At 38.8% G+C, this 21410-nt stretch overlaps 1 protein-coding gene across 4 annotated transcripts in view; it reads right to left on the bottom strand.

Annotated features, from left to right (window-relative positions):
* Positions 1-1381: 1381 nt before the first annotated feature.
* The window catches only part of EPHA7 (EPH receptor A7), a 127428-nt gene continuing 107399 nt past the window's right edge, over positions 1382-21410 (bottom strand). For 2 of the 4 annotated variants that reach the window (XM_072141938.1, XM_072141939.1), the window contains exons 13-18: positions 15322-15429; positions 14916-15125; positions 13898-14047; positions 7253-7446; positions 4614-4769; positions 1382-3308 (exon numbers count right to left, since the gene is read on the bottom strand). In XM_072141938.1, the coding sequence (XP_071998039.1) occupies positions 3194-3308; positions 4614-4769; positions 7253-7446; positions 13898-14047; positions 14916-15125; positions 15322-15429 (933 nt within the window). In that variant the 3' untranslated portion in view covers positions 1382-3193. The remainder of the gene's footprint in view (positions 3309-4613; positions 4770-7252; positions 7447-13897; positions 14048-14915; positions 15126-15321; positions 15430-21410) is intronic. The other 2 variants (XM_072141940.1, XM_072141941.1) reach the window with 1 other exon arrangement.

The following is a 21410-nucleotide window of genomic DNA, read 5'->3' as shown; positions in this document are numbered from 1 at the left end:
ATGGCAGAGGATCCCCAAATCCGGGTATGATAAACTTGTTGCATCATTCCAAAGAAGACTTATGGCTGTACTAGCGCAAAAGGTGGTTCTACTCAATACTGAGCAAGGGGTCTGAATATTTCAGTTTTTTCAGTTATTTTTTAAAAATTTATAAAACAAGTATATCTATATTTCCGTTTTTTGTGAAGATGGGGTGCAGAGTGTACATTAATGAGAAAAAGAGACATTTTTTGATCTAATTAATTGGCTGCAATGAAACAAAGAGTGAAAATTTGAAAGGGATCTGAATATGTTCCGTACCCACTGTAGATTCTTTAAATTTTAGTACAAAATTGATTAATCCTCCGCCTCTACGTTCATCCAGGCGGAGGATTAATCAATTTTGTACTAACATTTACTGGTTATTTTTTTGGATCTTTTTAACCTGTATCCTCCTTGCGACGTTTTTTTCCATTCTTTTTTGCGAGTAAGGGTAAACTGAATATCGTTCTTCTCTTTAAATTTTAAGCAGTTTTAAAAGAAAAAGGTATGCTTCTGGTGACACATTGCCTTTAAGGCAGTTTTAATAGAGCCTCTATGACCTTTCATACTATAGTATTTACTGTACATTTATCACATTTGCTTACTAGGCTTTTTAGCCCTGAATCGCAATAAAAGATACAATCTAAAAATAATCAAACTATACAATGTACAGAAGTAGAACTGGTTCACATTACTAAAATTGTGTTAAGCCTACATTCACACACATGTATGGGGGACATATATACGGCCGACGTATATATGGCCGATATACCTATGGGCTCAGGGCACCATACCGCTCCCTAGCAAGATAGGACATGTCCTATCTCTCTACATGATACTGCGCCGTGTGCTGTATACTCCTATGGAGAGGGGCGGGGGTCAGCAGCACTCATCCCCTGCTCCTCTCCGCAGCGCCAATGTATGCGTGGTGATGTATGTGTGGTGATTTTGTAACCACACAAAATTGGTGTTTCCCTGTATTCGCCAACACTGTAGACTGTTATTCTACCTACTTATCGTTTTAAACCAGTCATGATAACTAGTGTAACATCTGTAAGGGTGCCATTTTCCCCACAAAAAAACTTCAATAGAGTATTTAATTTTTTTATCACCAAGCTTTGAGCTATTTGAATTTTATTTGTTGGATGCACTTGTGTAGATCTGTAGACCTTTCTTTTTGTGGTGTCCATCATCATTCACTAAATGACTTATAGGCACCATCACAGCATGCTTGTATTAAAACACTGGCCCTGCTGGGCAGAAATTCCTCATAGCATCACATTTGATTTTCCAATAAAAGACTTATCCTGGGTGGTCCCTTAAAAACGCAACACAAATAATCCTCTGGCAGACTACACTATAGTTTGAAAAATATATTTACAGTCTATTACAAAGATTACAAATGGAAGTGTCTGTGAAATGGAAATATCGTAGATGTATTTTACCTAAGGAAACATCTTAGAAATTCCTTTTTTTATTCTAACAATCAAATAAATAAAATGTCATAAAATAACAATGTACAGAGATTAAAATGACTGAAAATTAAAGTAAGCAGAAGAGTATATCCATTTGTGTTTTCTGCAGCCATCTTTGGTCCTATATGGTAAAATACATTATGTAGCATTGAAATACCTGTTTTTATGAATCTCTGCAAGTAAAATAGAAAAATATAGTGCATTTTCGATGTATTCCGAGATCACTACAGAGAAATGTGTATACAAAACAAGACAGTATAAATAAAATTTACACTTTACACTTAAACATTTACAATTCTGTGGATGCCCACATAGTTAAAGAAGACCAAATTCTGATCGATCCCTGGGATCGTTCTTTAAACAATCCGAATCTGTTCTACACGATGGGTCGTCCACCATCTAAACATATTTTACAAATATATTTCTTACTCTAAAGATATGCACAAAGGGAATATCTAGAAAGACACAATTTATTATTGCTTCCGGTAGACAGAAAAAAAAAACCTCTGTTCATCAGGTACCTATTAAAAAAAGCTCAATTCTAATCACCATTTGTTGAAGTATTCACTTCTGTTCTAAGATGTCCATCTGCTGAATGGTAAAGAGAAGAGCTACCCTTGTCACCCTGATATATAGAGCTTAATATAAAATCTAAAACCATACAATCAAACATGGATTGCATTTAACAAGATCTTGTATAAAATATATTTTGGCTATTTCAAATCTATCATTGTACAAAAAAAATCTTGATTTCTCAGTCACCTTGCACTTGATTGCAGGCAGTGGAAGGTTTAGACAGTGACTATGCCACAAGAGTCTTTTTTTTATTTATTGAACTTGACATTCGCATAGGGAAGGCTTTGTATTTTACAGTACTAGTTTCTAGTATTTAGTTTTGGAGACCCTGTTTTTTCAGAGAATTAAACAACTCTCAATTTTTAGCAATTTTCCATGACTCAATATGTTTACTATGTTTTACGTATCAAAGGTGCCATGGCCGCACGAAGTGCCATTATTGCTTTGCATTCAGCAAGTCCTTAGAAAATATGTAAAAATAAATGCTTATTGAACCTGCAGAGTTTTTACTTGCCTGCTGTTGATTTGCCAATGTCTACATAGATATCTAAGTAAAATGCCAGAATAACAGCATTCAAAATATAACTCAAACCATGCTAATGATATTAGTCTCCTAATAAATGTGCAATTAAACATATCCATGAACCCCCTCTGAGGAAAGAAAGAAACTAAGGAGAATAACACATTAAAAAATAAGATTATATAATAAAACACAGCTTAAGGAAAATAGTTTTGCTGCATTTACCAATAATCTTCAGATTCTGTTCAACAAATATATTCTTTTTTAAAATGAATTATATACAGTACATTTGAAAAAGTCCATTGGGCAAAAAGGAGGTTAGAGAGCTCTGTTTGTTCTTTATTCAGGTAGTACTTTGTTATTACTGCTGTCATCCTTGCCACATGAGTCTGATCCAATTTCTCTCTCTGGAAATGTCTGGTGGCACTTAGGAGTTCAAGTCTATAGGTGCTTGAGGATGTAGTTGGTTTTTATCTACTGGAAAACCTTATAGTAGAAATGACTCAGGTAACTGAGTAGATTCTAGCAGCAGTTCTTTTGTAGTGAAGGCCAGTGCTGTTGTCTCATAGTCTTACCTCCCCTCATGAGGGAGGCCTGTCCATCACACCTGTATTCCAGATCCATGAAGGTGTATCATTTGTGCTCTCATAGTCTGAATACTGCTCATGATCTTCTTCTGATGTCCAACCAATGAAATCCCTAAGCTTATGACATCACTGCAAAGGAATCAAAATAAATCAGTTTACAGTATCAATACAAATCTAGTGCAATGAATTATTGATGCCGAAGTACTCATATTCATGAGGTTGAAAAGACACATGTCCATCAAGAAGAATCTATAATCCTACAGTCAGCAGAAGGCAAAAAAAACCTCTTAATGCTTACGCCAATTACCCCTTAGTGTGTAAAAACATTATTTCCCAACTCCAAATAGGTCAGTCAGAATAAATCCCAAAAGAAACATTCCATCTCAATAATCTAGTTCCCATTATGTGTGATATTTTTTTTCAATAAAACATCTATTAAACATGACCATTAAAATCTTGTGCGGCATAAAGTTTCACAATCTTACTGCTCTTACAGTAAAGAATCCCTGTCTATGGCAATGGTAGAACCCAATGGTCTCTTCTGGGATGCACCCTTATCCTAGTGACAGGTCGAGGTGAAAATTTTTTTTCTGTACTTTACGTTAAAGTACATTGTAATTTGATTGTCCCCCAAGTGTCTTTTTTCTAAGCTGAATGACCCAATCTTTGTAATCTGTATTCATATCCTAGTCAGTCCATTCCATTAAACAGGGAACCTGTCACTACATTTTTCACAAATACAGCTAGTGACAGGTTCGCTCTAGATTTGGGTATATGCAAGGCAGGGTATAAAGTTGATTATATTAGGATGTAAAGTAAACAATTTTTAGCTAAAAGAAGAGTGTCAGTTAATAAGACTCTATGGGAACCTGCTACTAGCTATATTTGTGAAAAATGTGGTGACAGGTCTCCTTTAAAATGCTTATTTGCTCTCCTCTGCATCCAGGCCCGGCGCCGAAATAAAAATTAAAAACGTAAAGGGGGCAGAGTGGCTACAAAGGGAGGAGGGGGGGGGGGAGTGTGGCTATGTAGGGGGGGAGGGGGGCAGTGTGATTATGTGAGGTTGGGTGACAGTCAGGCTACCGGGGGGGGGGGGCAGTCTGGCTACTAGGGGGAGGCCCACTAAGGCTCTGTTGCCCAGGGGCCTACTTAGACCTGGAGCCGGCCCTGTCTGCATCCTTTACAGTTCATTAATGTCCTTCTCATGCATTGGTGCCCAACGCTGTACATAATATTCCACGAGTGGTCTGACCAGTGATTTGCATAAGGACAAAACTATGTCAAAATTATGAGATTATCTGATTTTTATTAAATAAATGTATTTGTCTTGGCCACAGCTGCCTGATATTGGTATCTACAGCTAAGATAACTGTCTACCAATACGCCCTAGTCTTTTTCATATAAAGTTTTATAGATACATTATTCTGTACTTACTTAATTGTCATTCCAGCAACAGCTTCAAGTGAATTGTATCCTGCCGAGCTGAAGTTTTCCTTATACCGTTCCATTTTAATAGCTTCTAACCACTCCCCAACAGAGCAAAAGCTGGAGAAGTCAGGGGTGTTCTGGTCCAATAGTGGGCTGACAGGCCTAAAAATTTCAAACAAACAAATGGACAATTTAAGCGTTAGTGCTTGCTGTACTTTACCAGCAAAAAGAGCCCCAATGGGGCAGATTAGTTAATGTACACATGAAAATATCCCTGTCTTTCGTAAACATACATCTGTCACTTAAAGAGATAAATATCTTATAGACTACCTAGCACATACGTGTAGTGCTACAGTAGTTGAAAGAGATTTATAACTATATCTTGTCACTCTGTCTATGGGTATAACTTAGAGTAAATCTACCGCGTAATCCAACCTCTACAAAACACCACCAGTGCCAGTTTGTTTTACTGCTTAAAGTGGTACTCCAGTGCACAGGATAGAGCCCAACCTGCTGATCAATGGGGTCTCAAAGATGGTACGCCCATGGATCACAAAAATAAGGGTAGCCTTAATTTAACCTCTACAATGCACCAACTCATGTTATAAAAATATCCTTAATATTAATGTAAATGTGGCTGGAGAGCATCACGTCCCTCCGAGGAGGCTGAATGGTAGAAGTGCTATGGGGGTGTGATGCCAGAGCCTGGAAGGTCTGATAATGTACCCCAAAGAACTGCTGCCACACTTCCATAAATATAGAAGTAATTTTTATAACACGGCAGGCTAATATAACTTACAAAGGCATGCCTGCAACAAAGATTTTAACCTTTACATAGCAATGGTAGTGCTTTGAAGAGGTTAAATTAAGCAATATATTTCATTTAAAGGGTAAAAAGATGTCAGAAAAATATTTAACTTCTAACAAAATTTTATTTAAAACAGATTTTTTAGAAAAATCTTTCCCATCCATGTTACAATTAATATTATATATCCTGCAATTCTCACTCAAGACCGTGAGCTTAAAAATCGACTAACACTTGCTAATTCTGTAGGGGATTTCTTTGCTACAAATCTTTTTACAACACAAACAAGACTGATAGCTTTACATGGATAGAAAACAACATTATTCCCTGCACTACTAACAATAGGTGATGTCCCAGCTTATTCACACCTCCTATCCACGCAGCGCATGCCTAGAAAATTCTCTATAGACATCAATAAGTAAGGTATAGACTATTACTGCATTTGTCCATGATGCCACTGTAAGGTATGTCCCTACTAGAACTGGGGATGGCAAGATGGCAACCTCCACAATTGTGACAGAAAATTGAAGAAGAAGCTACACATCAGAAAAAAATACATGAATAAATGTTTCACCAATATTTGGTTTTAATCTGTAAAAACAAAAACTTCGTAACACATTCCAGGGAAAAGGGCCAAAGATTTGTCAGTTACCAAGGATGGAAAGATTTTTGACAAAAAGAAGAGTTTGGTGTGGTCATTTTGCTTGCAAACTATTACATTTCTTTCAAGACTAATGTTATCATTATTCTTTTTTTGTTATTATAAGAGTCCTAAATCATGACACAGAATTGAGGAACGTAGGTTTCTAGAATTGTATTTCAAAACATACATAACAATCTGTTTGCCATTTTTTGGCCATTGAAAGAACAAGAACCAAAGTGTAAAAAATATTGTAGTTCAACTAATACATATGAAAATAATTAACAGGGACATAAAATTGTTCTATGTATGTGCATAATACACAGTGTCTTTTTAAGAAATCTGCCATGGAAATGAATCCTATGTTATGAGTCAGTGGTTAATGTCTTGGCGCTTTCCCCAGGTTTCCCCGTTTCAAACAAAATAATATAAAGAAATTTAACTGTTTTAAAATGGGGATCCTCAAAAGACCTCATAGGAATATACATGAGGACAGGATAAACACATTTTTAGACTTGTGAGTCAACTAAAGCTCACTCAAAGTCTAAAGAATGTCTTGTGGCTGCTTCTCAATATATCTGTACAATTCTAGCAGTGACTGCTTTAGCCATATGTTAATCTAATCATTTTTCTAAACATTCAGTAAAAATGTGTTGATCCAGGCAAAAAGCTATTTGATGTCTTCTTCGACTCAAGTCTAGAAGTGCTATAGGTTAGAGGCATTTAACTGCCACAGAGTGTAAAGGATGTTTAATGTACATTTAATTTACATACATTTGGGATGTAGGACTTACTAGTGTGACTTTTAGACTATTTTGAATAATGAAAATTTTGTTAAGTAAAAATACACTCTAACATTGAGCATTGAGGGGGGGATTCTCAATAACATTAGATGGTTGGCTGGTGACAACAAAATTTGTGGAGTAAGATAATACACAACTAATGTTTATGGGATGCTTGAGCATGGTGAAAAAGTGAAAACAGGTTTAAAGATCCATAAGCATCAATTCTGGTGTGGTTTTTAGTGAATAACAGAGAATTCTAAGATACTCCAGTTCAATTTTAGGAATGCAAGAAAAAGTACAAATAAGTAACAATTAACAAATCACATGAATTATGTGTTCTATGCTGTACTTCAGGTAAACTATTTTTTTTCTAAATAAAGAAGCTTTCTGTGTTGTGAAGCTATCTTTGTCTTACCTGTTGCATGTCCCCATTGGAGTTTTCAAGCTGTTTGGGTTCCGAATCATTTTATCAAGAATTCCAACAATCTGCTCAAACTTGGGTCGTTCTCCACGCTCCTTTTGCCAGCAATCTAACATCAACTGATGAAGACCTGCAGGACAATCCATGGGTGCAGGCAGCCGATAACCTTCCTCAATAGCTTTTATTACCTATAACAGAAAAAATATACGCTATAAGTATAAAGAAAAAAGGGTGTTTAACACAAAGAAAATCAACTTCTTGCATTTAAAAGTACAGGTTTGTGATCTACAGCCACCACTATTTTCCAATGTACAGGCAGTCCCCGGGTTACATACAAGATAGGGACTGTAGGTTTGTTCTTAAGTTGAATTTGTATGTAAGTCGAAACTGTATATTTTATCATTGTAGTTCCCGACAATTTTTTTTTTTTGCCCCAGTGACAATTGGAGTTTCACATTTTTTTGCTGTAATAGGACCAAGAATTATCAATAAAGCTTCATTGCAGACAATTTTAAGCTGATTATTGCAATCTGGGACTATTTTAAAGCATCCAGAGAGCTTCACCAGAGGTCTCAGTGGGCAGAGGGGTCCGTCTGTAACTATGGGTTGTCTGTAAGTCGGGTGTCCTTAAGTAGGGGACCGCCTGTATAGCATGTGACTATGGGCAGATTATGAGGGTTTTCCATTGGATAACTGATCACAGATGAGAAGTAGTTTCAAAAGGATCTCATTGTTTTGCTAGACAAACAATGATATTGTCACCTGTCAGCAGTTCCCATGCAACCTACTGACTAACCTGCTTTCTGCTAAGAGGGTCATTTGTTAATGAAGATCCTAGACAAACCATAGTTCTTTTTGAGGTTTCTCTTCATACAAACTTATATAATAATTGACCACAACCTAATGTAGTAGAAACTACATGAAGCATGTCAAGGAACACTTGCAGCGGAGGAGCAGAGCAGATAGTTCTGTTGTTCTATCTTTAGAGTTTTAAGCAGGTTATCCTGTCAGTGATTGGCAGCAATATCTATATACATAGTAATATCACTTTCCTGACAATTCAGCATACAATAAAATAATAGTGGATAAATGGCATGTTATATTGAATCTTTTTCCAGAAGCCTTTATTTAAATGTGCTATGTTCCTTTTTAAACTATGCACAATTTGTTTGTGGAATGGAAAACATGCTAAAAACACATAGAACCAAAAATAACAATTCTACATTGTAAGAATGTTCTTGGAATCAGAGACTACTCATATTCAATCAGTTAGCCACTAATTCAACCAATCCGGCTTTCACTGACTTCATGGAGAGGAGCTCCATGTTATTATATTGTCACCAGAAATAACCACTTTCAGGAACAGAAAGGAGAAAAATCCTCTATTCAGTCAATGCTGCACACCTATGATACTGCAACAAAAAGAGTTAAATGTGATCCCACTGTGGTTTTGTGCTGAGTCCCGCTTTCATGGTACTGAAACCTTTAACTGCAAATGTGGTGGTTAAGTTAAAACATATTGCTGCAAACTTCATTAAACCCTGGAGACCTGAGTAGAAATGCACTGAGAGAATCAATCATAGGGACATGTAAAAGGTTAGAATGATGTTATAAGGTAATTCATGTCAGTGACATTGAGTTATAAAGCACTTGGAAAAAACACTGGTGTAGTATTCATGTTCTTGAATATCATGCAGTGAAGGATTGTCTGAAATTGACTTGTGGGAAGACTGCGACACAAAAGACTTTCTCAACCTTAACAGGAGAAACAAGTTTGACTGGTGAGCGGCAATTAATTCTTATCATGATGGCAATCCAGCGACATGAAAGAACTATTTCATAAATAAAATGGATTTTATTCATGAAACCATAGACTTATATCTAGAAATGGAAAATTAAGATGTTTTTGATTTAAGAAAAATAAATTTGTAGACATTCCTACTTCAAATGTAACATTCATATTTAAAATAGCCTGATATCTTTAAAAACTATTTTTTTTAATCAAGGAAATAGGGGTAGTATCTTGTGATTCCAGTGACATGGGTAGCACGGTGCCTCTGGGCACAGGTAGAAAGGAGGTTGGTGGAGTTGTACGGCAGTCAGAAGAAAACAGCCGATACAGCAGTCACCCGGCCCAAGACACAATTGCTGATAAATGTCACTGCACTCCATATCATTATTAGCAAGTGTAATGGGCTGCTGTCGCTGACAGAGTCTGCTTTTTCACACTGATAGAGGCTCTCTGTTAATGTAAAAAACTAGCTGATGAAGCAGATGTCTGGTACACTTGCTAATTTCTGCTATGTGTTGGACCAAATGACCAGGCAGGGCGGCTGTTTTATCCAATGAATTAGACTATCTGAAGGAAAAACGGATGGTAGCTAGATAAATATAGCAGAGATAAAGTGTTTACTGCAATGCTACACTACCTCAATGGAGATATGGAACAAGCCCATCTGAATAACGATGACCTGCTATTTATCTTCTTCTGCTTCTCCACTTTCCAAAACATTACTGTGGCCCTCATCAAGAATATACCGTTTGGTTCTGAGCACCAGTTCATAGAAAGGATGCCCTTCATTAACCCCTTCCCGACAAGTGACTTACTATTACTGCATGGCGGAAGGGCGGAAGGTGCGTTCCCGCAATATGCAGTAATAGTACGTCAAACTTCTGGCCCCGGCTCCTGAATGGAGCCGTGGCCATAAACTGCGGGTGTCGGCTATATATTATATATAGCTGCTCTGTTGGCAGCCCCGGGACTGCCAGTGCCCAAAGCTACAGACCCACTTAAATGAGATATTTGTAAAGTGCATCTCATGTCGCAAAAAATAAGCCCTTATATGTCCAAATTGCCAAAAAAATAAAGATTGTATAGCCAATAAAATGTGACAATGCATAATTTGCTCTGAATGGCGCAGCTCCCCCCTCCAATGCCCTGGCGTGTGCCCATACAGCAGGTCACCAGCACATATGGGGTATCATTATACGGGGGAGGGATTGGGTATCAAATTTTGTGGAGCGTTTGGTATTTTATCCACTGAGAATTTGTACATTTTATGAAAAGCACATTCATTTAGCCAAAAAAAATGTAATTTCGAAATTGCATCCGATTTTGTTTTAACCCCTGTAAAAACCTATTAAAGGGTTAACAAACTTCATAAAAGTTGTTTTACATACGTTAAGGGTTGTAGTTTCTATAATGGGGTAATTTATGGGGTTTTATTTTTATTTAGGCCTCTCAAAGTGATTTCAAACCTGAGCAGGTCCCTCAATAGCAAGATTTTGCTTTTTTTATGAAAATGTGAAAAATTGCACCTAACGTTCAAAGCCCCATAACATCCTACAAAAATAAGAGTATGTATAAAAAACCATATCCACATAAAGAAGACATTCGTGAATGTTAGTTATTACGTTTTTTGGTGTTATGACTCATGTGTGGAAAAAGTAGAAAATTTTGAATTTTGAAAATTGCGAATTTTTCCAAATTTTCACAAAATATCTGATTTTCTCATAAATAAATGCAAAACATACCACCAAAATTTTTTAACTAACATGAAGTACAATGTGTCACGAGAAAACAATTTCAAAATCACTTGGATATGTTAAAGCGTTCCAAAGTTATAACCATTTATAGAGTCAGAGGGCAGATTTGAAAAAATGGGCCGTGTCAGGAAGGTGAAAAGTGGCTTCGGCGTTAAGAACAGGTACAATCAGGACATGAAGGATCTCAGTTATATGAAAAGATTAAAAATACTGAATGCATGCAGTCTTTAGAAGAGAAGTCTAATAGGAGGCATGAGTAACCCATTCATAACCAGAGGCATTTTTTGGCCTGAATGACCATTTGTTATACTGCTCTTTACAGACGCTTGGGGATTTCTAATTACTCAATGTGCGCCTTTAGTCATATATTTTCTTTCAGAAACCATTAGCTCTTGTCATGCGGGACAGCATTTTCTATTACCTTCATTACCAATATCCAATGTTTCTTTTACTTTTGTCCTCAGTATAGCCCACCAATCAACTGGCCTTAACCTCTGTGAACCCATATCAGGTGTCAGGAGAAGCTGTGAACACAGAGCTGATGGAGGGGAGGAACTCCTGCTTGCTTTGTCCTGATATGCATTCTTTCTGTTTGGCCCTTGTGTCGGTGGAGCTCCATAGGTGCAGAAGTCTCTTGCAAAGAATAGAGGTAGCAGAAGGGTTCCCGTAATCCTTTCAATCCCCCCTCCCAGTCTGTGCTCCAACTGTAACTGTACAACTATTTTCCCAATTGGAACCCAGTTGTTGCAGTGCTCAGCAGACAGTAGATCCATGCATCATATTCCTGTATGGAATATGATGCATATTCTCGTCTTGTGAAACTGTGCAGTCCAAGGGATTGGACCAGCATGCTGGCCTTTGAGACCTCTTTATATACCCTTGATGGGGGCATATTTCTTATTACTAGCACTTGCGAATATTTGGCCCAATCTGCCACCTTCACACCAGTGGGGCGTATAATTGTATGATTGTGGTTATCTTCCTAGATTTGTTATAAATGCAAATTATGCTAAATTACACTAATGAGCTTAAAGGGCTATTGGTGTGGTTCCCAGAGCCCCCCTTTTTTAAGGCTTTATATTCATTTTTTAAGAATACAACAATGCACAAAGGAAAACACCCGCCTCAGGGGAGTACAAGGTACAATCATGGAAATTAGGCTGTCAGCATGAAAATATCAACCTGACACAATTGCATCAGCCAGTGAAGCAACAGTAGAGAGATAGTTGCCCCATAAGAGGCATCTCCTCCCCAAGGCAGAGAGCAGACATTGAGCCAACCATGCACACCTCACACAGACAGCTATTCCTCCTCCCCTCCCAAAGCAGTCTTGGCAGTCACCCACATATCCCAAATCAAAGATAAACAATTTCAGAGCCCCTTCATGCTGCAGATTCACAGGCTATTACACTGTCTCACCTCTGTCTTGGCACTCCCTCTACCTCTGCCTTATGTGACTCTGGGAACCGCCCCAGTAACCCTTCAGGTTCATTAGCATAGATGAGAAATATAAGAAGATTACCAGTCACAGTGCCTGGATCTATAAGCGAGCATCCCTGGTTTATCATGATGTATTTTGATGGTAGATTTCCTTTAATACAAAAAGGCTTGAGGGTTTATGGGTGAATGATCCAGAAAATACTTCTATTCCACATGGCTCTGTGTACTCCGAAATAAGGTATAACAAATATGGGATTATGTCTAAACTTGGTGACAGGTCATAACATATGTATTTTCCTTGCTGCAAACTAACCAAAGCAACTGGATCTAATGCTATGTGTATAAATATTCTCTTTCAGCATACCTTGGAAAGTGTTGTACGAAATATGAAGCTTTGATAGGCCACAATATGCAAACCTTTTTCCTTATGATAAAGTAAGATGGAATAGCACAAGGATTAGCAGTAGCAGCAAGAAAACTGATGATAAATGAAGCTCCTCACATGGGCACTTTATGAGAGGCACTAGATATTCCTCCTGTTCCTCAATAACAGTGTATCCAAGTATGATTTGTGTGATGAGACCGTACACTGTTAGTATTTAGATTCTAGAAAGATATCACTGTACAATCTCATGTTTGTTAATTCTGCAACAAACACAAGTGTGACATTAGAGACAACGGTTAAAGATGAAAAGCTGAAAGTCAATGGCAGAGCTGCTTAAGATAAGACATACTTAAAATTAAAATTTGAAGACACTGCAGGAAGGGACTTCTGAATTGAATTCTTCACAGCTTACGTCCAGCTCGGGGATAAATACAGACGAGAGCCTCCTAACAATAAATGATAAACCCTACTTCCCGGCAATTGTTTGAATGTTAAGCAGCTGTAGCTTTACACTCATTTTATATTCTTGTCAGAGATGTTTATGTTTGCTGGTAGAGCTTGAGGAAGGTGTCAAAGATATAAAACTTTACTGAGTACCTAGGGGAATGTAAATATTTCTTTTTACCAGCCCCAGAGATTTGTTTGCACATATTTTGACAGTCCATGAAATCTTTGACACTGAGCCCTGTCAGATGTTAACAACTTTGCACTCTGCACAAAAAGAATGGTTCATCACAAACTTTTTATATCTTCTTCAAGCTTTGTGATCTGTTTCCAAGATGGATATATAGAATAAAAGTCAATCAGGTACATTTTACAATATACAAACATTATAAAGTTCTGCAGTTTACAGTAAAAAAATTAGTCCATTGGTATGTGGCAAAAATAAGGGGCAATCCCATTTCAGCAAACAAATATTGTTTTTTTTGTATAGTGAAAAGTTATAAAATTTTCCAATATACTTTCTGTATTAATTGCTCACTGTTTTATAGCTCTCTGCTTGCTGTCATTCTATAGGAAGCTTCCATGTTTGCTTCCAGAGGATACAAATGTGTCACACAGGTGCATGGCTCATTAGTAAGAGCTGTGTTATAACGAGCCGTGCACCTGTGTGATATCCCATGACCATGGCCAAATTTCTATCCACTGGAAGTAAACACAGAAGCTTTCTAGAGAATGAAAGCAAGCAAAGATCTAGAAAACTGTGAGGAATTGATACAGAAAGTATATTGGAAAATTGTATATGAATCTAGAAAAGAAAAACTTACATCCTGGTTTGACATATCCCAGTAAGGCCTTTCTCCATACGACATGACTTCCCACATTACAATTCCATAGCTCCATACATCACTGGCTGATGTAAATTTGCGGTACTGGATTGCTTCTGGAGCTGTCCACCGTACAGGGATCTTTCCGCCCTGATTTATTTAAAAAAAAAAAAAAAAAGGAAAAAAACGGTTAATGCATATTTTTTTTTCCAAAGTATGCAAGTGGTAAAAGACCAGAAATAACAATTTAGAATGATAGAATTAGGCATTATGCTCTATATATGTTTTTCATCTTTCAAACGGAAATGTTTATTTGTATCAATTTCTGCATGCTCCTGGCACCCAATTCTATAAAACTGCCCAGCTCTGTACTGCCCAACTTTTCTTGGGGGTTCTATATAGATCAGTAGAGCTTTATTATGCAAATAAGACAATCACTCTTTGAGGTTGGAAATCCGGAACCCTGCATTAGGGATTGAAAGGCAGAAGCATCTTTTTAAAATATACAATTACTCTACTGGGAAACTTTACTCCCAGTATAGTGTAGATAAGAGGTATACAACTTAAACATTTGCTTTAACTCCAGATCTGGTCTACCTCCCGCCTCAAAACTTCAGAGTAATCAGTGGACAGTCAAAAACCTTCTCACAAGAGGTCTTAAGAACCCGTTTTTCTATTTCTTCCTTCAGCCTGGTAGGATCAAGTTCCTAACACTGAGTCAATGACCCCCGCTAACTAACAATTATATAGAAAGACTAAAAGACAAAGCACAGTTGTTAGAAGTAATAAATGGTTATTAACAAAGTTTTGCCTGTGCACTATTCTAGAAATCAAAACATATGGTTCAACAAAGGCGATAAAGTTTAAAAGCTTATATGATTTATAGTTATGGTACAATCTTCCTAAATTAAAGAATAGAAAACATAGAAAGATACAAAAATTGAAAAAAAAACCTTAGCAAGTCAAAAGTCAAGGAACCTATTACAAATATATGTAAAAAATATGTTTATACACTTACAGTTGTTGTGTATACTGCATCTGCATCATCTTCTATAATTCGAGATAAGCCAAAATCTGATACTTTGCAGACAAGATTACTGTTGACAAGAATATTGCGGGCAGCAAGATCCCGATGTACATATCCCATGTCAGCCAAATACCTCATTCCTGCTGCAATGCCTCTCAACATCCCCACCAGCTGAATGACAGTGAACTGTCCATCATGTTTCTACAGAAAAGAGAAAACATTTCTTCATTTAAAAGTAAGTTCTGTAATAAAATAAGCCTGATATGACTAAGCGGCATTATTGTGTGCCCTACTGTACGTCTATATCCATGAGGTTGAAGTGGAAATGGATGCACGTCTGGAAATATGCAAAGCTTATGGTAATTATGAAGGCTAGAATGGCTGAGGCGCTTTTTACCTGAGGATTTGGTCCCGGAGTGTTTAGTGTTTGGACTTTTAAGGGCATTGTCTGAGTAGATCCTGAGCGTTTAGTTTTTGGAGGTGAAGTAAACCATTCCAAACATTTCTAAAGCAGAAGATGATCACAACTTAGTTTGCCTCAAGTTAAATATTTATTTACTATAAAATATAACAAGTAGTTAATGTAATGTTATTGGGACAAAAATGTACATGGTTAGGTAAAATCTCCACCTAATGGGAGCTGAGCTGCAGTAACTCATCTGGAAGACTATTGTTAACAGCTAAAAAAAGTGGCAAAAGCAAATAACATGGATAAATCATTTTAGATATTAGGACACATTTACTAAGAATGTGGGAAACTGCATTAAAAGTGCTCAGTCTGTGTATAATGGTTGGAGCGACAGATTCATTAAGAAGGTGCACCAAAACTCATGAATCTGTCACTTCCCTGCACTGGTCCGATAGAGTTCACCAACTTTTTTGTGGTGCCCCTTTATCATAGGGTGTGCGACAGACTTTGCATGTTAAATCAGACGCACGGACCGACTAAGCGCTGGAACGCCACCCAATTTATGTTGCATGGTGGCTAGTGCAGTTTCTCCACCAAACGGTTACGTGCGACACATTTGTGGCGTCAGAAAAATTGTGTAAAGCCCTTAGTAAATGTGTCCCATTCTTTTTTGCAACGAAGCCCAAAAGGTCAGAAGGTCAAAGATGACACTATGCTTCTTAAATCTGTACATGCTGTACTTTTACCCTGTTGCCAAGTAGAATACAGTACAGTAATATAAAATACAGCAGTAGTGAGAAGTGTTTAGAATAATCATATCATGAACATTTAGACCAATAACTTTGGAAAGGCTTTTCCTATAGTTGAGATAGATAGTTGAGAAAAATGGACTTTAATAGAGGATAAGCACTGAATAAGTCTTAAAGCGTAATTCCCACAAAGACAAGATTCTTAAATATACTCAGGATAACAAAATATATTCTCTAATTCAGTTACTACAAAAATACAGCATTTCACAGATATAATTCCAACCTGTCTCTATCAGTCCTGGTGTATAGAGATTTTGATTGTCCCTGGATACAACCGTATATCTTCTGATGAAAAACTTCTCTTGTATGCGCACTGCAGTGCTCTCTGCCTCCTGCCCCCCCCCCCCAGGCAGCTCAGACACAGGCACTTCCTGCTAGAAAGCAGCATGCAGAGACTTACTATGCAAGCTTACAGACAGATACGGTCTTTATAGCAGGGTTGACTGTGTTTAATTGGTAATATTAGCGGAGAGCGTCATTGTCTTTTATATCTATCTCAAGATATCTCTCATTTCTGATCTGTCTCATCTCTCTTTTACTATGTGTCAGATACTATTAGAATGTTCAGAAGCTAAATAAAAGTGTATATACACCATGTACCCTTATAATCTAAGCATATTGTCAGCACACTGTTTCTCAGCACAGAGGAATCATGAAGTGTCTGCTTAGAGAAGACTATTAAAATTACAAACGCCCATGCAGCCCCCCCGACATTTTTTGCCATATTTATGGCGTCCTCAGGGGGTATCAGGGCTGAACCGATACCCCCTGAGGACGCCATAAATATGGCAAAACATGTCGGGGGGCTGCATGAGCGTTTGTAATTTTAATAGTGGCGAAAAGAAGTAGGGCAAATCTGGTCTAGCAGTGTGTCGAACTGCAGCGATACACTGAAACTAGGGACCAATCAAGCAGAGAGCATTCAGGGATCTCCTAGGATAGCGAAGCAATCAATGAATAGCGGAAACCAAGATAGCCGCACAGAAATAGTGCAGAGAGTGCTGTGGTGTATAAACGGACCTTAGGAGTTATCCTTGCAGCAGACCTTATCACCCCCTCGGGGTGACGTCCATACACCTCAATCATCCAATAAACTCCTAAAGAGACGCACTGGTGGGAACACACACCAACTCCCACAAACCCCTGGATTCCCGTCTCTCTATTATATTAGAATACAGCACCTACTCCCACCACGCTACGTTTTTAGTTCACTTTCATGTTGGCTAGCACACAATTTCTGAACAAATATCAACATAGACACTGATTTGTTTCTATTAACAAGAAATAATAAAAGTTAATTTTTAAAATATTGCTCCAAGGACCTCTTTTTCTTGCAGAAATGCAAGTAATATGAAAATACAGTAATCGAGTTCCACACCTATACAAGATTAACAGTACATTAAAAAGAAAAAAAAACATCATAACAAACTTGCTGCTTTGTATTTTATTATGTTCATACCGTATTAAAAGGGATCGGAGGTCAACTGATCAACAGTATCATAGTAAATATAAGGCTGGAAAAAGACACAAGTCCATCAAGTCCAACCTTTAAGAATTAAATAAATGTTTTATCACCATAACCCGTGATATTTTTTCTCTCCAGAAAGGCATCCAGGCATTTCTTGAACATATACATAGAGTACGCCATAACAACCTCCTGCGGCAGAGAGTTCCACAGTCTCACTGCTCTTACAGTAAAGAACCTTTGTCTATGTTGATGGTAAAATCGCCTCTCCTCCAGGCGCAGAGGATGCCCCCTTGTCCTGGTCACAAGCCTAGGTATAAAAAGATCTTTGGAGAGATCCTTGTACTGTCCGTTCAGGTATTTGTACATTGTAATGAGGTCTCCCCTCAGTCGTCTTTTTTCTAAACTGAATAATCCCAAGTTTTGTAATCTGTCAGTGTATTCTAGTCCCCCCATTCCCCTAATAATCCTCGTTGCTCTCCTCTGCACCCGTTCCAGCTCTACTATATCCTTTTTATACACTGGTGCCCAAAACTGTACACAATATTCCATGTGTGGTCTGACCAGGGATTTGTATAAGGGCAAAACTATATCTTTATCATGAGAATGTATTCCTCTCTTGATACATCCCATAATTTTATTTGCTTTAGCAGGAGCCGTCTGGCTCTGGTCACTAAAATTAAGTTTACCATCCACCAATACCCCCAAGTCCTTTTCAGCTCCAGTTTTACCAAGTAATTGACTGTTTAGAACATAATTATACTTTTTGTTTCCCTGGCCCAAGTGCATAACTTCACATTTATCTACATTAAACCTCATCAACCATTTCTCTGCCAAGCTTCCACAAATCCCTCTGTAATGATAAACTATCTACCACAGTATTTATTACTTTACACAGCTTAGTATCATCTGCAAATATTGAAACTTGACTGTGTAAACCCACTACAAGGTCATTAATAAAAATATTAAAATGAAGTGGCCCCAATACTGACCCCTGTGGCACTTCACTGGTAATGTCAACCCAATCTGAGAATGTGCCATTAATGACGACCCTCTGTTTTCTATCACTAAGCCAATTATTTACCCAAATACACAGATTTTCCCCTATTCCCAGCAGTCTCATTTTATATACCAACCTTTTATGTGGCACGGTGTCAAATGCCTTTGAAAAGTCCAGATATATAGGTTCTGGTCACTTGCTATGATGTAAAGCGCGGTTACCACATGGGTAAACTATGCTGATTATATCAGCCGTTTGTATTCTGACTTATGTGTTACACCATAATTAGGCCCAATTACCCATGGCGGCTGCAATGTCACCAGGCCCAGGGGATGTGGACGATGAATTACACCATCTGTCCCATATTTTGTTGAATTTCGCAGGACATTTCCTATGTTTATATACCACCTTTTCGTTTGGTATTATTGTATTCACCAAACCCTTCCACATGTTACATGTGGGGAGTCTAGGGTCCATCCACCGCAACACAATGGATTTCCTATCAAAAAACAGTGTCTCTCGCAGATATACCCTTTCATAATGCGTCCACACCTCTTCATCAAAAATGCCGAACATACATATTTCTAGGGTATATGGAATGGGCTTTTCTAGTATTGATGTCAACAAGTTTAGGACCTCCTGCCAGATTCCCTGCAGAACCGAGCAGTCCCATATCATGTGGTGGAAGTGCGCCGGTGACTGCCTACACCTGCGACATTCGGGGGTGGTGAACCGTTTCATCTTAAAGAGTCTAAGGGGCGTGAGATAGCTTTGATGTATGACAAGAAGTTGTATCATCCTATTGTTAACCGCAGGTGAGACAAAAAGATGTGATTGGTACAGCTCTGCCACTTGTTCTTCATCTAGGGTGGGCATCAAAGACCTCCATTTGTCTAGAGCTGGCAGGGGGGTGGATGATGCTTTAGCATTAATCAGGTGGGAATATATTAGTGAGATGTGTCCAGCGGGGTGACATGCAAGCCTGGGGTTGGGAACTGTGCAGATAGGGCATGGCGGATCTAGAGATACCTATAGAACTGCCTGTGTGGGATATCATACCTCTCTCGCAGATAGTCAAAGAAACTAGCACGTCATCTACATACATGTCTCCCAAGGTCTTTATCCCTACTTCTGACCAGAATTGGCATTGTCATTCAGCTCAGTTAGGTGTGGTAGTGTGCCATTCCCCCACAGTGGGGTCTGGGCTATGGCACCTTCGTCCGGAGAAATCTTGTTCGCTGAATGCCACACCCTGCGTGCCACTTGATGTGCGGGTAAAAGCCTCCCTTCATATGAATTGACACTTTAGAGCACCTCCCATAGGGATTGAAGATTCAAGTAGGCTAGATGTTGCTCGGAGGGGTCATTGTTTGGGATGCCTAACCAAGGGCCCAAGCATTTCAATTGGCCTGCTAGGCAGTAAACATGTATGTTAGGTAACTCCATTCCAGCTAGTACCTTAGGACGTTGCAGTTTTGTCAACTGCAATTTGGATCTGGAGTGACCCCATAGAAATGTAATCAGTAGGGAGTCTAAAGACTTAAAGAAGGAGTGCGGGATAGGGACATAGACATGTTGCAGCACGTATAGGCACTTTGGGAGGACCACCATCTTCACCAAGTTGATCCTGCCCGGGACAGACAAAGGGAGTCCCAACCATACCTTAAATGTGTTCCTAAAGTGAGATATGAGAGGGTCTACAGTCATGGCCAGTGTTCTAGCTAGCTCTTTGATCAAAACAATGCCCAGATATTTGAAATTTACAGAGACTTGCAGGTTCGAGACACATTGGGGGCCTTCATCCCTTTCAGGCGACAAATACATTAAATGCGACTTCGCCCAGTTTATGAGGAGCCCCGAAAAGGAGCCAAAAGTGTCTATTAGTTGAATGGCCCTTGGCGATGATGTATCCGGGCTAGAGAGGAACAGTAGAAGGTCATCAGCATATGCCAGGCGATCTTCCCGGTCTGTGACTACCATGCCCCTGTATATTGTATCACTTCGGAGGCGTAGGGCAAGTGGCTCGATGGCCAGAGCGAAAAGTAGGGGCGCAACAAGGGGCACCCTTGGCGTGTTCCCCTACCCAATGTGAAACTAGAAGACGTCTACCCGTTGAGTACTATAGATGCACTAGGACACGCGTATAGCAGTGACACCCATTTAATAAACACTGGTCCGATACCAAATTTTTAAAGGGTAGCTAGCAAGTACGGGCACTCTACGGAATCAAAACCCTTGGCGGCGTCCAGTGAAGCCAAGGCCCAATCCACCACCCTATCTACTCCTATCTGTGTCAAAATCTGGCCCGCCTGAGCTTATTCGATGTACTACGCCCCAGCATGAAACCGGTCTGGTCAGGATGCACCAGTTTAGTAATCACTGTGTTAAGTCTGCTGGCTAGCACTCTCGTGAGCAGTTTATAGTCCGAGTTTAAGAGAAATATGGGTCTGTAAGACCCACACTCCTCTGGATCTTTATCTGGTTTTAGACTAAGGACTATATTTGCCTCATAGAAGGACGAGGGGTAACCTGCCATTCTCTAGGGAGAGTTTTAGCACCTCTAAGAGAGCCAGTAGTAGCTGTACCTCCAACGGCATGCCATCTGGGACGGGCAGCCTTCCCTTTAGCCATATCTGATAAGGCCTCCTGAAGTTCTGTCAAGGTGATTGGTGCATCCAGTGTCTATTGTTGTTCAGGGGTCAGTCTGGAAAAGGTTAGCTCCCCTTGCAGGTCCGCCCGAGTCTTGTCATAACGGGAAGTATACAAGTCACTATAGAAGTCTTTGAATGTATTCAGTATAGCT

The sequence above is a fragment of the Engystomops pustulosus genome, chromosome 3 (genome assembly GCF_040894005.1).
Source record: "Engystomops pustulosus chromosome 3, aEngPut4.maternal, whole genome shotgun sequence".
NCBI classification, from domain to species: domain Eukaryota; kingdom Metazoa; phylum Chordata; class Amphibia; order Anura; family Leptodactylidae; genus Engystomops; species Engystomops pustulosus.
The sequence above is the reverse complement of the archived record's forward strand: the minus strand, read 5'-3'. Positions and strand labels throughout refer to the sequence as shown.